The sequence below is a fragment of the Scyliorhinus canicula genome, chromosome 19 (genome assembly GCF_902713615.1).
Source record: "Scyliorhinus canicula chromosome 19, sScyCan1.1, whole genome shotgun sequence".
In the NCBI taxonomy this organism is placed as follows: domain Eukaryota; kingdom Metazoa; phylum Chordata; class Chondrichthyes; order Carcharhiniformes; family Scyliorhinidae; genus Scyliorhinus; species Scyliorhinus canicula.
In genome coordinates, this window is record NC_052164.1 from 78,040,591 (window position 1) to 78,059,011 (window position 18,421).

Consider the following 18,421-nt stretch of genomic DNA (forward strand, 5'->3'; position numbering starts at 1 on the left):
TGATTGTGCCACTTCCCTCCAGGACTGGCATAGCTCAGCAAGTGTCCGGGCAATGCCGCAATGCCCTCAGCCATAACCGTTGTTGGGGGGGGGGGTTGCGGGTTATAGGTGTTTGGGGTCGGTGCCAAGGGCACAGTGTTGCCTACTCACCCAGGTCAACCTGAGATGTCGTGCAGCTTCTTTCTGCACTGTCCAGTTCTGGCGGTGAGTCCCAAGGCTCTTATGGCCTCTGCCACCTGCAGCCAGGCCCGATGTACGGAGGCAGGTTGCCGCCTCCTTCCTACCATGGGGAAGAGGGTGGCCCGCCACTCCTCCACAGTGTCCAGTGGCGTCTCAAGCCCAGCATACGCAAACTGGACTGCCGCTTTCCATGCTGCCATCATGTTGGCTTAGGTGAGTGTGTGTGGGGAGTGGAGTGCTAATATGCGGCTGCAGTTTGTCAGCCTCTCAAGTGGCAATCCCAGCCCTGGCAAATGGGACACCGTACTTCATTCGAATCGATCAAGTTCCACGTGGTGCCGGTGCTAGCCGATTAACGGATCATGAATTACTCCAGGACCGGAACCAATTTCGCTGTAATGGAAGTCCCCCGAATCAGTCCCGGAGTCAACAGTTTCTGAAATAGAGAATCCCACCCATGACGCGGGATTCTCTCACTCCGGGGCCGGCCCGGAGAATCGCCGCGACCGGCGCGAATCGTGACACGTTGCCCCGACGCCGGAACGCGGTTCTCCACAGATAGGCCAAGCGGCCGTACCAAAAAACTCGAGTCCTGCCGGCACCGTTCTAACCTGGGGCGGAATTCTCCGACCCCCCCACAGGGTCGGTGAAACGCTCGGGGCCGGCGTATATCCCTCTCCCGCCGTGGCCAGAATTCTCCGCCACCCATGAATCGGCGGGGGCAGGAATCGCGCCGCGCCGGTCGGCGGGCCCCCCGCAGCGATTCTCCGGCCCGCGATGGCCCGAAGTCCCACCGCTGTCAGGCCTCTCCCGCCGATGTGGTTTAAACCACCTCTGATGCCGGCGGGAGCAGGCAGTGTGAGTGGGCCCCGGGGTCCTGGGGGGGGCGCGGGGCGATCTGACCCCGGGGGGGTGTCCCCACGGTGGCCTGGCCCACGATCGGGGCCCACCGATCGGCAGGCAGGCCTGTGCCGTGAGGGCACTCTTTTTCTTCTGCCGCCGCCATGGCCTCCATCATGGCGGAGGCGGAAGAGACCCCTCCACTGCGCATGTGTCGGGATGACGTCGGCGGCTGCTGACGCTCCGGCGCATGCGCGGACTCACACCAACCGGCGAAGGCCTATCGGCCAGCCGTTCGGCGGGGTGCCAAAGGCCGTTCGCGTCGGTTGGCGGGAGGCACTTTGCATGGGCCTAGCCCCTAAAGGTGTGGAGAATTCCGCACCTTTGGAGAGGCCCGATGCCGCAGTTGTTCTCGCCACTCCGGTACGCCGGGACCCCGCCCCGCCGGGTAGGGGAGAATCCCGGCCCTGGTCTTACCCTGCGGGACCTCGGTGTGGAAGAGTCCGGGGGCGGCCTGTGGTGGGGGGAGGGAGAGGGGGGGTTCCCTCCGCTGTGGCCTGGCCTGCAATCGGGGTCCACCAATCGGTGGGCCGGCCTCTTGGGGTGGGGGCCTCTTTTGTTCCGCACTGGCCCCTGGAGCCCTACGCCATGTTACGTCGGGACCAGCTCAGAGAAGGGAGACAAAGCGCATGCACGGAAATCGTGCCGGTCCCACTGCACATGCTCGCATTGGCGCCGGTGCCACTGCGCATGTGCGGACCCTGCGGCGCCCATCTGACGCTGGATCGGCAGGTGGAGCGCCGTGGGTCGCTCCAGTGCCATGCTGACCCCCTATAGGGGCCAGAATTGCTGATCCTGAGGCCATGTTGATGCCGTCGGGAAACGCGACGGTGTTTACGACGGCTTCAACACTTAGCCTCAGGATCAGAGAATCCAGCCTGCGGTCTTTTGATCCAAAGTTCAAAGTGAATCATTTAAATTGTTTGATAGAGGCGTGTAATTATTTACTAAATTATCACAGATAGAAGGTGTTTTCTGCTTCTATCATAGAATTTACAGTGCAGAAGGAGGCCACTCGACCCATCGAGTCTGCACCGGTTCTTGGAAACAGCACCCTACCCAAGGTCAACACCTCCACCCTATCCCCACAACACAGCAACCCCACCCAACACTAAGGACAATTTTGGACACTAAGGGCAATCTATCATGGCCAATCCACCTAACCTGCACATCTTTGGACTGTGGGAGGAAACCGGAGCACCCAGAGGAATCCCACGCACACACGGGGAGGATGTGCTGACTCCGCATAGACAGTAGTGTGTCTAATCTAGTTCTCCACATGCACAGTCATACATTTTTAAATTACATTAAGATCTCACAATTTCACTTTAAAAAAATTAGCAGAGAATGTTGGAGATTGATGCTGACAATTAATTCCCAAGAGGTTCAAAGCTCTCGACCAGAATCCAATACTATGGGCGAGATCTTCCGGCTATTCACGCCGGTGGGATCTTCTGGTCCTGCTGACGATGCACCTCCGTGTGGATTTTACGGCGGCATGGGATGGATTCAATAGGAAATCAGTTGCTAGAGTGATTGTATTCTATATTTTTTTACATAAGGTTTTAAGTCAACTTCTACAAAATATCATAGTAACCATTCTACTTAATACTTGGAAAATAATACAAAAACTTGTAAAAATGAGATTGTGCAGCTTGAATAAATATAATTTATTTAACCCGTACGATTCGGTACGTTAAATATTAAAAATAAATGAAACTTGAATGACATACGAACATAACGTATAAACATACGAATCAGGAGCAGCGGTAGGACACTCGGCTCCTGAAACCAGCTCCGCCATTCAAAAAGATCATGGTTGATCTGGTTGTAACCTCAACCCCACATTCCTGCCTTCCAACGATAATCTTTCACCCTTATTAATCAAGAATCGCTCCAGCACTGCCTTTAAAAAATCAATGATTCTGCTTCCATTGTCTTTTCAGGGAGTTCCAGAGACTCAGGAGTCTCTATGGAAACATTTCTCTTAATCTCTGTCTTACATGAGTGATCCCTTATTTTTAAACAGTGACCCCCTAGTTCTACATTCTCCAACAAGAGGAAACATCCTCTCCACATCCACCTTGTCAATATCTGTCAGGATCTTGAAGGTTTCGATCAAGTCACCTCTTTTCCAAACTCCAGTGGATACAAACCTAACCTCGCAAAGCTTTCCCCATAAGACAACCCGCCCATTCCTGGTATTAGTCAAGTAAACCTTTTCAGAACTGCTTCTCACACATTTATATCTTAAATAAGGAGATCAATACTGTACACTCTATCCCAGATGTGGTCTGCACAATGCACTGTACAACTAAGCAAAACCTCTTTACTTTTGTAATCAATTCCGCTCACAGTAATTAGCTTTCCTAAATACTTGCTGTATACTAGCCTTTTGTAATTCATACACTAGACTAGGTCACCCAGATCCCTCTGCACCTCAGAGTTCTGCAATCTCTCACCATTTGAATAATAAGCTTTTTTTATTCTTCCAGCCAAAATAGACAATTTCATATTTTCCCACATTATACTCCATTTGCCAGATTTTTGCCCATTTACCTAACCTACCTCCTTGCATCCTCTTCACAACATACCTTTGTGAAGCAAATTTAGCAGCCATACCTGCAGTTCTTCATCCAAGTCATTTATATAAATGTAAAGTTGAGGTCCCAGCACTGATCCCTATTGCACACCACTCATCTCATCCTGCCAACTAGGAAAATACCCATTTATGCCAACTCCCTGTTTCTTGTTTGCTCACCAATCTTCACTCCATGCCAATATGTTACTCCCTGAGTTACCTATTAGTTTTATTTTTGCAATGATCTTTGATGGGGCATCTTATCATGCCTTTTGAAAATCTAAGTACAGTACATCCAAGAATCCCCTTTTATCCACAGCATATAACTCCAATATCATTTTCAAGCTCAGATCAAAACTCCAAAACCTAGACTTGTATCCTCTCTCTGCAACTGGAACCTAGACTTCCCAGTACCATAAACCACAATAAGTAAGGATAAACAACAACACCTCCTCCACGATAGTTCTCAATACCGGGGCCCAACATGGCTGCGAACGTAGCCCCTACTATACTCCTGTACACACACAACTGTATGACAAAATTTGGCTCCAACTCCATCTGCAAGTTTGATGATGATACAACTGCAGTTGGTCATATTACGAACAATGATGAGTCAGAGTACAGAAGGGAGATGGAGAACCTAGTGGTATGGTGCAATGGCAACAATCTCTCCTTCAACTTCAGTAAAACTAAGCAGATGGTCATTGACTTCAGGAAGCGAAGTATCGTACACCGCCCAGTCTGCATCAATGGTGCCAAGGTGGAGATGGTTGACAGCTTCAAATCACTAGGTATGCACATCATCAACAATCTGTCCTGGTCCACCCACGTCGATGATATGACCAAGAAAGCACTACAATGCCTTTCTTCCTCAGGAAACTAAAGAAATTCAACATGTCCACATTGACTCTTACCAATTTTACAGATGCACCACAGAAAACATTATATCTGGCTGCATCACAGCTGGTGTGACAACTGCTCGGCCTAAGATCGTAAGAAACTACAGAAAGTCGTGAACACAACCCAGTCTATCATGAGAAACTGCCTGTTATAACCTGCCTGCTTACCATTGGCTGGGGACTAATGACAATCCCACAATCCTATGGGAGTATGAGCTTCCCCAATTTGGGGGGGGGGGGGGGGAGAAATCATTAGCAGACTCCCTGCATAAATAGAGCTGGCCAGTTTGGAACCAGCAGAGAGAGAGGAGTGAGCAGCAAGGGAAGTTGCTGCTGCTGCTGTATATATATATATGTTATTGTAAATCAATGTTATTCCTTTGTATCCTTAAAACTCGTGCTGGATTCTTCGTGGCCCTTACAAAACTGCCTCCCAACCATTGACTCTGTCTACACTTCCCGCTGCCTTGGGAAAGTAGGCAGCATAATTAAAGACCCATCCCACCTGGGTTATTCTCTCTTCCAACCTCTTCCATCGGGCAGGAGATACAAAAGTCTGAAAACACACACTAACAGGTTCAAAAACAGCTTCTTCCCCGCTGTTACCAGACTCCTGAATGACCCTGTTATGGGCTGAACTGATCTCTTCACACATCTTCTCTAATGAGTACTACTACATTCTGTATGCTTTATCCGATGCCAAATTCTATGTATTTACATTGTGTATTTATATATGTCCTATGTTTTTTATGTATGAAATTATCTGTCTGGACTGCACACAGAACAACACTTTTCACTGCACCTCGGTATACGTGACAATAAATCAAATCAAATCCAATAAGTTGCTAAACATGATTTCCATTTCACATGTTGACTTTATCTGATTGTTTTGAATTTTTCCAAGTGGCCTGCTGTATCATCTCTAATAACGGTTTTTAACATTTTCCCTATGACAGATGTTGGGCTAACTAGCCTATAGTTTCCAGCTTTCTGTCTCCCTCCCTTTTTAGTAAAACAACTGTCTTAATATAGGACACAAATAGTGCAATAAGTTCTCTTGCTAAGCAAGAATCCAGACAAGTTTGTTATAACCAAAGATCCAAGCAATAAACAGAGATACATCAAACCTCAAAAATCAAAGTGTCAAATCTGGTGCAAGATTCTACTGGCATTTTTTATTTACTTTTTCTGGGACATGTTGCACATCAAGGAGAGCCAATGGTCATGAATTACATTGTAAGAAGAATAAATGTATGTCAGTGCGGACTAATAGTACATTGGTTGTTGGCGAATTGATCACAAGACTGTCATCTTCAATATCACCACATCTTGTGATCTGGTCAGACCTTGTTGCTGATCACCTGGTCATTAGCTGTTATAAATGTCTCAAAAATCCCTTCAGCAGACATCTAACAAAATCCAAGTGATAGAGTTGGAAATAGCACCGACTGGCTTCTCAGGCTGCACATTGATCATCTTCGTATCACCTTTGATGATGCTCACTTTGCACTAGAAGCTAGGATAACCATGAGGTAGCAAATAAATCTAATGCTGCCTTGAAGGTCTGTAGTTCTCAAAGGACATAACAGACAACCAGATAATGCCTGGGGAAAGGGGCATGATACTTTGTACTGAAGATTTGAACTCCAGAACGAGCCATATCCTTCATCAAATTATTCCAGTACAGCTATAAAACTGGTATTTACCTGGCAATGTGGAAAATTACTAGGTGTGTCACATCCACAAAAATCAGGACACATCCAATCTGGTGAATTACAGTCTCATCAGGAGTCTCAATCATCAACAAAGTGGTGGAGGGTGTCATGAAGCAGCACTTAGCAAGAAACTGCTTACCGATGCTAAGTTTCGATTCTGCCAAGGCTACTCGGCTCTGAACCTCATTACAGCATTGATCCAAACAAATATAGAAGAGCTGAATTCCAGAGCTGAGGTGGGACTGACTGCCTCTGACAATGAAGCAGCTTTGACAAGTGTGGCATCAAGGTTTCCTAGAAAAATTAAGTCAATAAGAATCGGGGAAAAAAACTCTTCACTGGTTGGAGTCATAACTAGTAAAAGAGAAAATGGTTGTGGTTGTTAGAGGCCAATCGTCTCAGCCGCAGGGCATTGCTGCAGAAGTTCATCAAGATAGCGTCTTGGGCCCAGCCATCTTTGCCTGCTTAATTCTTGCCAACATATGTTCAGAATTGGAATGTTTGCTGATGATTGCATAGCAATTCGCCCATTCACAACTTCTCAGGTAACAAAGTCATCCATGAACACATGCAGTAAGACCTGGATAATTGGATTGGATTGGATTGGTTTATTGTCACGTTTACCAAGGTACAGTGAAAACTATTCTTCTGGATGCAGCTCAAACAGATCATTCCGTACATGAAACAAAAATACACAATAGGGCAAACATAAAATACACAATGTATCGGGTGAAGCATACAGGAGTGGAGTACTACTCAGCAGAGAAGATCCAAAGATGTGCAGGTTGGGTGGATTGGCCATGCTAAATTGCCTTTAGTGTCCAAAATTGCCCTTAGTGTTGGTTGAGTGGGGTTACTGGGTTATGGGGATATGGTGGTGTGGGCTTGGGTAGGGTACTCTTTCCAAGAGCCGGTGCAGACTCGATGGGCCGAATGGCCTCCTTCTGCATTGTAAATTCTATGAATATCTATACCTTTTAAGCAGATTTTAGATAAAGCTAAATAATACAGAAAAAAATGACCATGGCATTGCTAGATAGTTATTGCTCGTTGCTTACCTTGCATTCCCATATTCCTTTCCAATCTGGTTTTGATTGTCTTCCATTTTCTCCTGGTTCATAGAATAAAATAGTGAATTTCCAGCACTAGTATCTGACCCTTGGAAATGAGAGTAATTGTAAAGAGCTGGTGCTAATGTTCTAGAGTAAGCAGCTTGCTGATAGTTAGGATTGAGAATTGGGCCATGCTGGGTTTGTCCAAACTGCGTATAGGACGGGGCCTGTATATCACCGAGAGGTTGATTCGGGGCATTTTCTGGTACACACAAAGTTGTTGAAAAGTGGGATGGGTCAGTGTTCAACTTGTATGGATAGCACAAGTTCCTTGGTTCAGGATACTTTTGATACACCTGATAATGTGAAACAGGCTTTTGAGGCTGTGATGTACTATAAACATTGTGGTCTCTATACACTGAAGCAGCTTGACTCATAGGATGATGTGATGGGACCAGCTTAACAGTTGTTTGTGTATTGCTATCAGATGACGAAGTATTTACATTAATGTTCAGATTCACTGTTGAATGGGAATTGGGAATGAAGGTAGGACCAAGTTGATTGACAGAAGAGGTAAATGTTCGGTCACTGCTCGGAGTCAACAAGACACTGTTGTCATCTTTCTGAACTGTTAGCAACTCAGATGCATTTTTATTCTGATGAACCTCATTTTCAAAACGTTGTGTTTGCTCTTCATGAAGCTGCGATTTCTGTATTTGTTGTTTAGTGCCGGGCTTAATTGGTGGTCTTGGGGGTCTTTCTCTCACATTTGTTACTCCATTTTTCCTCATGGCTAGTTGTTTTGCTTTCTGATTCTGAAAAAAAGTAACATAATTATACAGAGTGTTAATACCTAAATATTGCATGTGTTTTTCAACTGTTGACTGTCCATTTTGAGTGTGAAAAATGAGTGACATATAATTGATAGTCGGAGGAGGTGGGGTTTCCTTGGCAATCCGACTGATGCCCAAGGTCTACCTTATACAACTTTCAAGCAGAATTTTAAATGGAGAGGCAGCATGCCCATTTGAAATGGCCAAGAGCCTATGTAAATATGTAAACCTGGGTTTTATGCTGCCTCTATGGTGCTGATTGCAATTTTTATAATGAAAGAGTTGGCAGTGTGCTCACACTCTGCCCAGTTATACCTGGTGTTCAGCAGCACACCAGTAGTGATTAAAGGTCACACAATAAATTAGAACCTTAGTTAGACCACACTTAGAGTATAGTGTTAGAACCTTAGTTAGACCACATTTGGAGTATAGTGTTCAATTCTGGTCGCCACACTACCAGAAGGATGTGGAGTCTTTAGAGAGGGTGCAGAAGAGATTTACCAGGATGTTGCCTGGTATGGAGGGCATTAGCTATGAGGAGCGGTTGAATAAAGTCGGTTTGTTCTCACTGGAACGACGGAGGTTGAATGGTGACCTGATAGAGGTCTACAAAATTATGAGGGGCATAGACAGAGTGGATAGTCAGAGGCTTTTCCCCAGGGTAGAGGGGTCAATTACTAGGGGGCATAGATTTAAGGTGCGAGGGGCAAGGTTTAGAGGAGATGCACGAGGCAAGTTTTTTTACACAGAGGGTAGTGGGTGCCTGGAACTCGCTGCTGGAGGAGGTGGTGGAAGCAAGGACGAAAGTGACATTTACGGGGCATCTTGACAAATACATGAATAGGATGGGAATAGAGGGATACGGATTCAGGATGTGTAGAAGATTTTAGTTTAGACAGGCAGCATGGTCGGCACAGGCTTGGAGGGCCGAAGGGCCTGTTCCTGTCCTGTACTTTTCTTTGTTCTTTTGTTCTAATAAATGACCCACAAAGTTTCCTATTTTGGTGGGCCAGGAATAGCACCAAGCACATTCCCTGGGGCCTCCAAAACACTCTGGTACACTAGCAAATCATTTGAAACTACCTCCTGGGATTTCCTAGCCCCCACCTCCCCACCTAACAACCAGGCAGTCACCTACTTGGAAATCAGCCCCAGTGTGTGTGAAAATAAATATCCTACAGTGAGTTTAATTATATACTTAATTAATTCAAGAGGACATCACAGCATTCCGAGGAATTGTCGTTAGGAATTTGTACCATCCTTTTAATACAATGCGGTTCACTAAATTATGGTTCATCCAATAACTTGTTGAAAATTCAATCTGAGGAATGTTGAACCAACAAAGGCGCAAAGGGCTGAATGGCTCTCTTTTGTGTTGTGATTCCTGTTATTTTGCGATATGCCATAGAGTGATGGCATGTGAATCTACAATTGTGGTCTCGCATCTAGTGAGCTTCTGATTTCAATCATGTCGTTGCATTCAATGATTGAGAGAGGACTGGCAGTTTCCCATAAGAAGTGAAAATAATAATACGCAAAGGTTGTCAGGTTGTTCCATTTCGATGCAGAAATTTTGATTGTCTAATGGAAGTTGTGACAATCCAATATCTAATTAGCACACCTGCATTGTGTTTTGTTGGAGAACAATAAACAGGGAGAGGAAAGAACTAATTGAACTAATTCCTGCTGCCCCATAAACTGTTTGAATGCAGTGCAGGGCCTACCAGGTATACAGGTGGGCTGGACGATAAGGCTTAATGATGTGCTCCGTCACCATGAAAAAATAAAACCAAAAACAGCCCTCCAGCCCTCAGCACTACATCACTACACATTTCCCATGTCCGATCCATGCTAATCAATACCACCGCACTGTCCCACACACGCCTCATACCCTCCATGTCAATGTTTGTCCCTTTACCCATTCCCCATTGCTCTTTATAGACCTTATGCAAACTTAGTGTCCCTTTACCCACTGCCGATGGCCCTCATACCCCCACACCAACCTATTCCCCTCTATTCAATCCCTTATCCCTTTATAACTCTTACGCTAATTTAGTGCCAACTCCAGTCAACCTCTTCTACCAGGTCTAATATGCAGATATCGTATTTCCCACACCCTCCATCTGAACATCAGATCAAACTGAAAGCAGATGCCTCCGTGAACTACGGATGTGCAAAGTTTAACCCACTCCCCTTCCCACCTCTGTAAGAATCGTGAGAGCCGGGATCCGGGGTAGAACTTCTAATTTTGGGCCGCTGGAGCAATTTTCACAAGTGCAGAGCCTGTCTGCCTACGCAAAGATTTAAGCCATAGTCAGCGAAAGGCCCTGAGACATTGTTGCCTTGACATTGTGTAAAATGCATCTAGTCACCTTTCTAATGACAGGTAAATCTCTGTTATCTGCATGCTCTGGGAATGGAAGGTATTGGTTCATCAAATATGCCACTGAACTGAGATGTAAGGTGACATCTGTGTTTTCATCCAATGAGAAAGCTCCAGGATGATCATGCAGGTACTGAGGTCTCGTGAGAGGTGTGGGAACATGGGAATTGAGTGAGCGATGTTGAGGGGATGGCCCCCTTCTGCATTGTAGGGATTCTATGGATTCTGTGGGGGATGTGCAGTAGGAGTCTGAAGCCAGAACAAGCCAGCTCGCTGATAGCTATGCTGGTGAGTTTGGCAGAGTCAATTATAAAACAGACCCAATCTCAGAACTCCTGTTAATAGAGAATTACAGTTCGTAGAGTGTAGAATAATAGAAATTTTACAGTACAAGGGACTGCAGTGCCATGCTGCTCTTGAGGATAGGCAATCTTGTTGAATGTGCTGTAGCACATTCAATATATCACACTGCAGTTAGAAAAAAAGATAAATTTTGGATGTTAATGACAGTTTTATCGAACGTTTTACCTTTCTTATTATGAAGGACATTTGTCATATTTATGGCATATTACATGTAATAATCTAACCTGTAACTTCCGTGCCTTTTGCTTCCACTTCATTTCAATACTACAATTCACCTGACCATCTACAGTATTTTGGACAGGCTCTTCTGTATTAATGGATTTGGAACTTTTCACGGAAGGTAGCTGAGAAAGTAAACAAGCGTCAGTAAATAAGTTTGAAAGCGTAGAAGAGATGCTGAAGGTGCACTATTGAAATATATAAGTTACATATTTTTAAATTAATTCACAGAAAATAGACTCCCCTGGTAAGAGCAGCATTAAGAGCAGCATTTATTGCCTATCTCTAATTGATCTTGCGAAGGGGGAGGTGAGCCACCTTCTCAAATTACTGCAGTCCATGCGATAAAGGTGCTGCCATAGTCCAGTAAGGGAGGGAGTACAGGATTTTGACTCAGTAATGATGAAAGGGCAATGATATGCTTCCAGATTAGCTTTGTGCATGACTGCTGAACACCATCTTCGGGATCCAGACATTTGGATCATAAATATTTTGGTGTACCTGGCTGCAGCAGACTCCAGGTATTTTGATGAAGCCTTCCGTAATTATGCTTAGGTATCGATTTAACATGGCAGTGCGCTCTCCTGGTGAATCAGTCACAGATTTTGTGACACGTTTGTGGCACCTGGCCGAAAAACTGTCAGTTCAGGCAGTCTCTCTCAGAAATATTGAGGGACCAGCTTGTCTGTGGTATTAACAGTACAGCCACGCAGAAGAAGATGTTAGTGGAAAATACATTAGATTTGAGGTGGGCCATTTAGCTTGTCCTTTCTCGTGAACACACGGAGAAAAGTGTGCAGGAGCTGCAGAGCTCCATGGACTTTGGTGTCCATAGTTTGACTGCCCTCCTTTTCGCACCGTCTTTTGGTCACGGGGCGCTGCAGAACCAGCCAGGTTTTTTCCAACAGAGCGACCCCGAGGCAGGTACGTGGCAGAGTTCAGGACTCGGACGCTACCACTGCCCAATTTGGATACTTCACCTAAAGATGAGGGAGGGAGCCGACCGCCTTGCCACCTTGTGGTCCAAGAGCTAGTGAGGGCCAGGCTTGCCCATTGTGGGGCCGTCTGCGTCAACCGTGGAGGTTGCCTCAGACCAGGCCCTTACATGTGGATGCCATGGAGGAGGAAAACTGTTTGATGCAATTGGAATATGTTTCGGCTCTGAGAGCCACTCCAATGTGGATCACCTTGTAGGTAAATGGACACCTGGTGAAAATAGGCACTGGAGCCGTTGTCTCCATTGTAGATCTTGGTGATTTCTCTCGAGGAACGTGGTTCTGCGATTGTTGGCTACCAGAGGCCAGGTTTGCAACCTATGCAGGGGAGACATTGAAGCTCGTGGGGACCACTGTGACTTGGGTGATGGTTGGACAGCTGTCGGTCCGCTTTTCTTTCGTGGTAGTGCAAGGTGCAGGTTCCAACTGGCTGAGAGTCCTCAAGTTTGACTGATAAAGGCACCGGAGTCTCTAAAACGTGCTGAGTAAATAGCCCAAGGTATTCCAGGAGGGTATGGGCAGGATAAAGGGTGCCAGAGCCCATTTCTACTGGAATCCTACTGTTCCGCCCCGGTACTTCGGGACATGGCATGTCCCTTACATGATGCTACTGAAGGTCGATGCGGAGCTGTGATGACATAGGGATTATCTGCCCTATTCAGTTTTCAGAATGGGCCTCGCCTGTGGTGCCGGTGATGAAGCCCTATAAACCATCCGGCATAATGGGGTTTTTAAGTTCATCGTCAACAGAGCCTTGTGTCGGGACCAACTCAATGCCCCTGGTCAAAGATTTATACTCCAGATTGGCTGGAGAATGCTCCTTCATGAGGCTGGACATGAACCATGCATCTTTGCAGGTGAGCTCGACCAGGAGTCCAGAAAGTATGACACTATCAATACACATCCAGATTGTTTGACTATGCATGCCTTCTATTCGGGGTTTCATTGGCTCACACAATTTTTCAGCAAGTGATGGAAAACATCTTACAACGCTTGACAAAAGTGGCCATCTATTTGGATAATGAACTGATCAATGGGCCCACAGAGTAGGAGCATATGGCGAATCTCTAGGAGGTTTTGCCCATGTGGATACCACACTGAAGTTCAGTAAGTGCGTTTTCCATGCTAAAGCAATGACCTATCAGGGTTACCGATGGAGTGTGCCATTCTGCACCTTGTAGAGTATAAAGTTTGTGCCATAACGGGGGCCCAGATTCCGAGGAAAGCCACTGAGCTCCGGTGCTTTTCAGGCCAAGTCAATTATTACAAGAAGTTTTTCGCCAACCTGGCCAGTCTGCTAGCTCCACTCCATGAACTGTTGAGGAAGGACTAGAGGTACTGCTGGAGCACTTCTGAGGACAAAGCATTCATTGCCATTACGCAGTATCTCTCTTCAAAACAACTTCTTACATACTATAATCCGACTAGACCTCTCATTGTAACGTGCAATGCATCCCCTTATGGCATCGGGGCGCTCCTGGCCCATGGATGTGCTGACGGAACAGAATGCCCCATTGAGTTTGCCTCATAGATCTTTGCAGAATCTGAGCACCATTACGTGCAGATTGGGAAGGAAGGTTTGGCTGTGATTTTCGGCATTAAAAAGATCCATCAGTACATGTATGACATTTTTTTATTGTAATGGACCACAAGCCGTTGCTCGGCCTCTTCAAGGAGAATAAGGGCATTACGCCAATTGCATCGGCCAGATCCAGTGTTGTGCGCTCCACCTTGACTTGTACAAATACTCTTTTCAGCACCGCCCTGGTACCAAGATTACCCATGCCAATGCCCTCTGCCGTTGGCAGTGTGGCCCCAGTACCCACCTGTGCCGGATGAGATGATGGTGATGCTAAATGTAATGGACACCTTGTCGGTGAGGCTGCTCAGGTGGGTGCACAGACACAGCAAGATCTGGAGTCGGCAAAGCTTCGGCTCATGCTGCTGAGCGGCGGTAGAAAGTAGGCCCTTCATATGACACTTCAGCCTTTCGCTCAGAATATCTCTGATTCAGTTTGGAAGATGCCATTAGCATCCCGTGGGATTGGGAGGCCCTGCTGCAGGATTTACATAGTGGTCATCCGGGAACTTTGAAAATGAAAATGTTGGCCCGGAGCTATGTTTAGTGGCCGGGTATTGATGGGAATATCGATAGAGTTGTGAAAATTTGCCTGGCATACCAGGACCTGCAAAAGACCCCGCCGTGGGAATGGCTGGGCCATCTATGGGTTCGCCTCTATGTGGACTTTGCAGGACAGTTCATGGGGTCCATATTTCTGGTGCTCGTGGACACCCATACAAAGTGGCTGGACATGTGCAGGCTGCCTTCTACGACGTCCAGGGCCACGATTGAAAAGCTGTGGGGGATTTTCAACAGACAAAGAATCCTGGAAATCCTGGTGATGGACAATGGCACACCTTCCATGAGCGAGGAATGCGCTGGAATGGCATTCGGCTTGCACCATATCATTCTTCATCTAATGGAATAGCAGAGAGCGCAGTCTAGACTTTCAAACGGGGATTGAAGAAACAGTCGGCCAGGTCCATGGACATGTGACTGGCACATTTCCTGTCCGTTAATTGTATGATGCCGCATGTAATGACTGTGATTGCACCTGAGGAACCTTTGATGGATCGATGGCTCAAGACTCGGCTGAATCTGGCTTTTCCACGCCTCGGTACCAAGGTTGAGCAGCAACAAGAGTTGCAGAAGCAACACCATGGTTTGGTGGCGCTGGAACGGACGTTTCATGTTGGAGCATCATATACGCTCAAAACTTTGGTGATGGAGCTTTGCGGCTTGCAGTAGTAGAACACAGAACACCGAACAGTACAGCACAGAACAGGCCCTCGATGTTGTGCCGAGCAATGATCATCCTACTCAAGTCAACGTATCCACCCTATACCAGTAACCCAACAACCCCTCCCAATTAACCTTATTCTTTAGGACACTAAGGGCAATTTAACCCACCTAACCCGCACATCTTTGGACTGTGGGAGGAAACCGGAGCACCCGGAGGAAACCCACGCACACACGGGGAGGACGTGCAGACTCTGCACAGACAGTGACCCAGCCGGGAATCGAACCTGGGACCCTGGAGCTGTGAAGCATTTATGCTAACCACCATGCTACCGCGCATGTATTGAAAAGGACTCGCCTGGTTTCCTATAAGGCCTGGCTTCATAGGACTTTTTTTGAGTTTTTAAAAAACTTATAGTGCCCAATTCTTTTTTTTCCAATTAAGGGACAATTTAGTGTACCCAATTCACCTACCCTACACATCTTTGGGTTGTGGGGGTAAGACCCACACAGACATGGGGAGAATGTGCAAATTCCACTTGGGCAGTGACCCGGGGCCGGTATTGAACCCGGGTCCTCGATTCTGTGATGCAGCAGTGCTAACCACTGCGCCACTGTGCCGCCCTTGGGTTCAGGGCACTTTAAGAAACATTTGGACCACTTAACCAGGCATGAGCCTGCCAATCATGATGCCCAACTGACGATGGTTCTGCCTTCTCCGCGTTTGGAGCCACTCCTCGAGTTAAGGGCCTGGTTGTCTGGGACGTCCAGTCCAGCAGGAGGACAATGACTCGGTTTTTGACATGGAAACGATGTGTCCGCACCGGCAGGCGTCAGTGTGTCCAGCACTGAGGTCCCAGTTGTAGCTCTTCAGCAGTCAACCAGGAAGCACGTTCGGCTACTCAATACGATTCCCCCAACCCGGAGTCGCTAGAGGTGGAGATGCAGCCACGGGTGAACGGCGCAGAAGGCCCCCTCCAATGGCAGCTGAGGAAGAATTTTCATACTTTGGTGGGGAGGTGTGTCATAACCACCATGTGGACCACGGGGAAACCATCACTGATCTCCCATAGGACTCATGGAGAATGAGCTCCCCAGGTAAGGGGCAGAGGCCTACCACCTGGGGCTCGTTATGAGCAAAGGTTAAAAGCAGGCCCACATAGGGCCTGGTGAGATAATTCCTCCCAGCTCGGATTGCACTGGGAGTGAGATGCTGGTTTATGCAGACCATTAGAATTACTTGTAAATAAATCTATGTTATGTTTACCAACAGCCTTCTCTACGTCATTATATGACCATATAATTTCCCTTGAACTGGCTTGTTAAGTCTTTTCAGAAAGCATTTAAGAGTCAAACACATGGCTGTGGGCTTGATGGCAGATTTTCTCCCGAAGGGACTTTAGTAAACCAGCTGGATTTTTACAGTAATTGATAATAGTTATCATTGTCATCATTACTGAGGCCAACTTTATAATTCCAGATTTATATCACTTAGAATTTAAAATCCACCAGATGTCATGGTGGGATTTGAACCTATGATTTTAGGGCATTAGTCTGGACATCTGGATTACTGGCTCAGTAACATTTCCACTGGCCACAATCTCCCCCCATTATCTGAGAAGCTGTGAAATATTTTATTAGTTGTAAGTGCTTAATTTGAATACTTCACATTAATTGTGTCCAGACAGATTCTCCGACCCCCCCCCGCTAAGCCCCTTCCCCGCCGGCCGGCATGGCGCAAACCACTCCGGCCTAGCCCCTGAAGGTGCGGAGGATTCCACACCTTTGGGGTGGCCCGACGCTGCAGTGGTTCACGCCACTCCTTGGCGCCGGGACCCCCTGCCCCGCCGGGTAGGGGAGGATCCTGCCCCCCTGATGTCTGCCCTTGTCATAATATACACATCAGTATATAATGGTAGACACACACTGACTGACACACTGCAAAGACCAATCAACACACACAACACAGCAGCCAATCACCAGTTAGAGCACGCTCACTATAAAGCCAGAGGACACTAGTTTTCCCACTCATTCTGGATGCAGCCTGAGACGTACAGAGCTCACAGCTTGTAGCACGGATCTTCACCATGTGCTAACAGTCTAGACTGGAAAGGATAGGAATAGGTCTTCAGTTTAATCTAACATAGTGTCGACCCACAGTGAAAGTATGTTCAACAGTTCCTAGCTTAATAAAATAGTGTTGTACTATTTCAAGTGTTGGTAGCCTGTATATGTTACTGCTAAGGTAAACATAGTCTCCACAGATCCAGAGTACCCAACACATCAGCCCTGACATGTAAGATTTTGGATCAACACTGTCTGTGATGCCAGGAAAATTAGGAAATCTTGTGATTGCATGTGGTTTTAGCCAGTTATACATGGCTTAATTTTTAAAAAAGATCTTCTTTGTTCCTTCAAAATATTGATTGGATTCTTCTTAGCCTTCTGATTCCATATTTTTGTTCTATTAAGCATTGCTTAGGTATTCGGTTAGGCCTCATTCATAGAATTATAGAATTTGCAGTACAGTTTGTATCAGCCTTTAGAAAGAGTCCACTCAAGCCCACGCCTCCACCCTAGTACCCCCGCCTAATCTTTTGTACACTAAGGGGCAATTTAACATGGCCAATCCACCTAACCTGCATATGTTTGGGCTGTGGGAAGAAACCAGAGCACCCGGAGGAAACCCATGCAGACATTGGGAGGACGTGTAAACTCCACAGAGTCACCCGAAGATGGAATGGAACCTGGGTCCCTGGTGCTGTGAGGCAGAGTACAAACCACTGTGTCACTGTGCCGCCCTGTTCAGCCCGGCCTGGGAATGCCCATTGACTGTTATGCAGCCTTTCGACCTGGTATTGGCCCCTGGTGATGTGTGGCCCTCAAACAATTCTATCACTTTTTATCAGTGAATAATCGGTCTTTTGTTAGGTAATCTTCAGAACCCCGATCCCTGTAATCCTTTGAAAGTTTATTTTTTTGCTCTTCAGCTTTATTGGCCAAATTGGGAAGCGCGCGGGGGGGGGGGACAAATATGCAAAAATCAACAAATGTGGTAAATGATTTGTCACTGTTAAAAATGCAAAAACAAAAGACAAGGATTGAAATGATCCAAAAGAGAGAGAAACAGAGAAAATATAACTCAGAGGAAGACAGAAAACTTTGCCATCATCTCTGCATCTGCTTTCTCTGCTCTACATTCTCTCTCCAGTTTCTCCTTGCATCCTACATACTCTCCGAACTTGGCCTTAGTTTAGTTATGCCTCTTGCTCTCTCAATGTTATCAATCAGGTGCTAGTGCTGGTTCCATGGGTGTTGCCATGAGATTTTGTACTTGTTCATGTGGCAGTACACAGTATTGGTGACAATGAGCCCTTGTTCTGCATATTTGGTAAGGAGAAGGATGCCATTGGAGTTGACATTTCCAATTCTTGCCCTGCCAGTAGTTCTATTCCAGAGATTGGAATCTCTTCCAAGTTTGAAATTGAAGTTTCCAAGAAG

General features: G+C 46.5%; 1 protein-coding gene across 5 annotated transcripts in view; it reads right to left on the reverse strand.

Annotated features, from left to right (window-relative positions):
• Window positions 1–18,421, reverse strand: part of jhy (junctional cadherin complex regulator) — a 120,737-nt gene that overhangs the window by 44,509 nt on the left and 57,807 nt on the right. For 4 of the 5 annotated variants that reach the window (XR_005458185.1, XM_038779189.1, XM_038779187.1 and 1 more), the window contains exons 4-5: window positions 11,131–11,250; window positions 7,334–8,142 (exon numbers count right to left, since the gene is read on the reverse strand). Coding sequence is in view for 4 of the 5 variants with exons in the window: in XM_038779189.1 (XP_038635117.1) it covers window positions 7,334–8,142; window positions 11,131–11,250 (929 nt within the window). In the remaining variant the exon portion in view is untranslated. The remainder of the gene's footprint in view (window positions 1–7,333; window positions 8,143–11,130; window positions 11,251–18,421) is intronic. The other variant, XM_038779188.1, reaches the window with a different exon arrangement.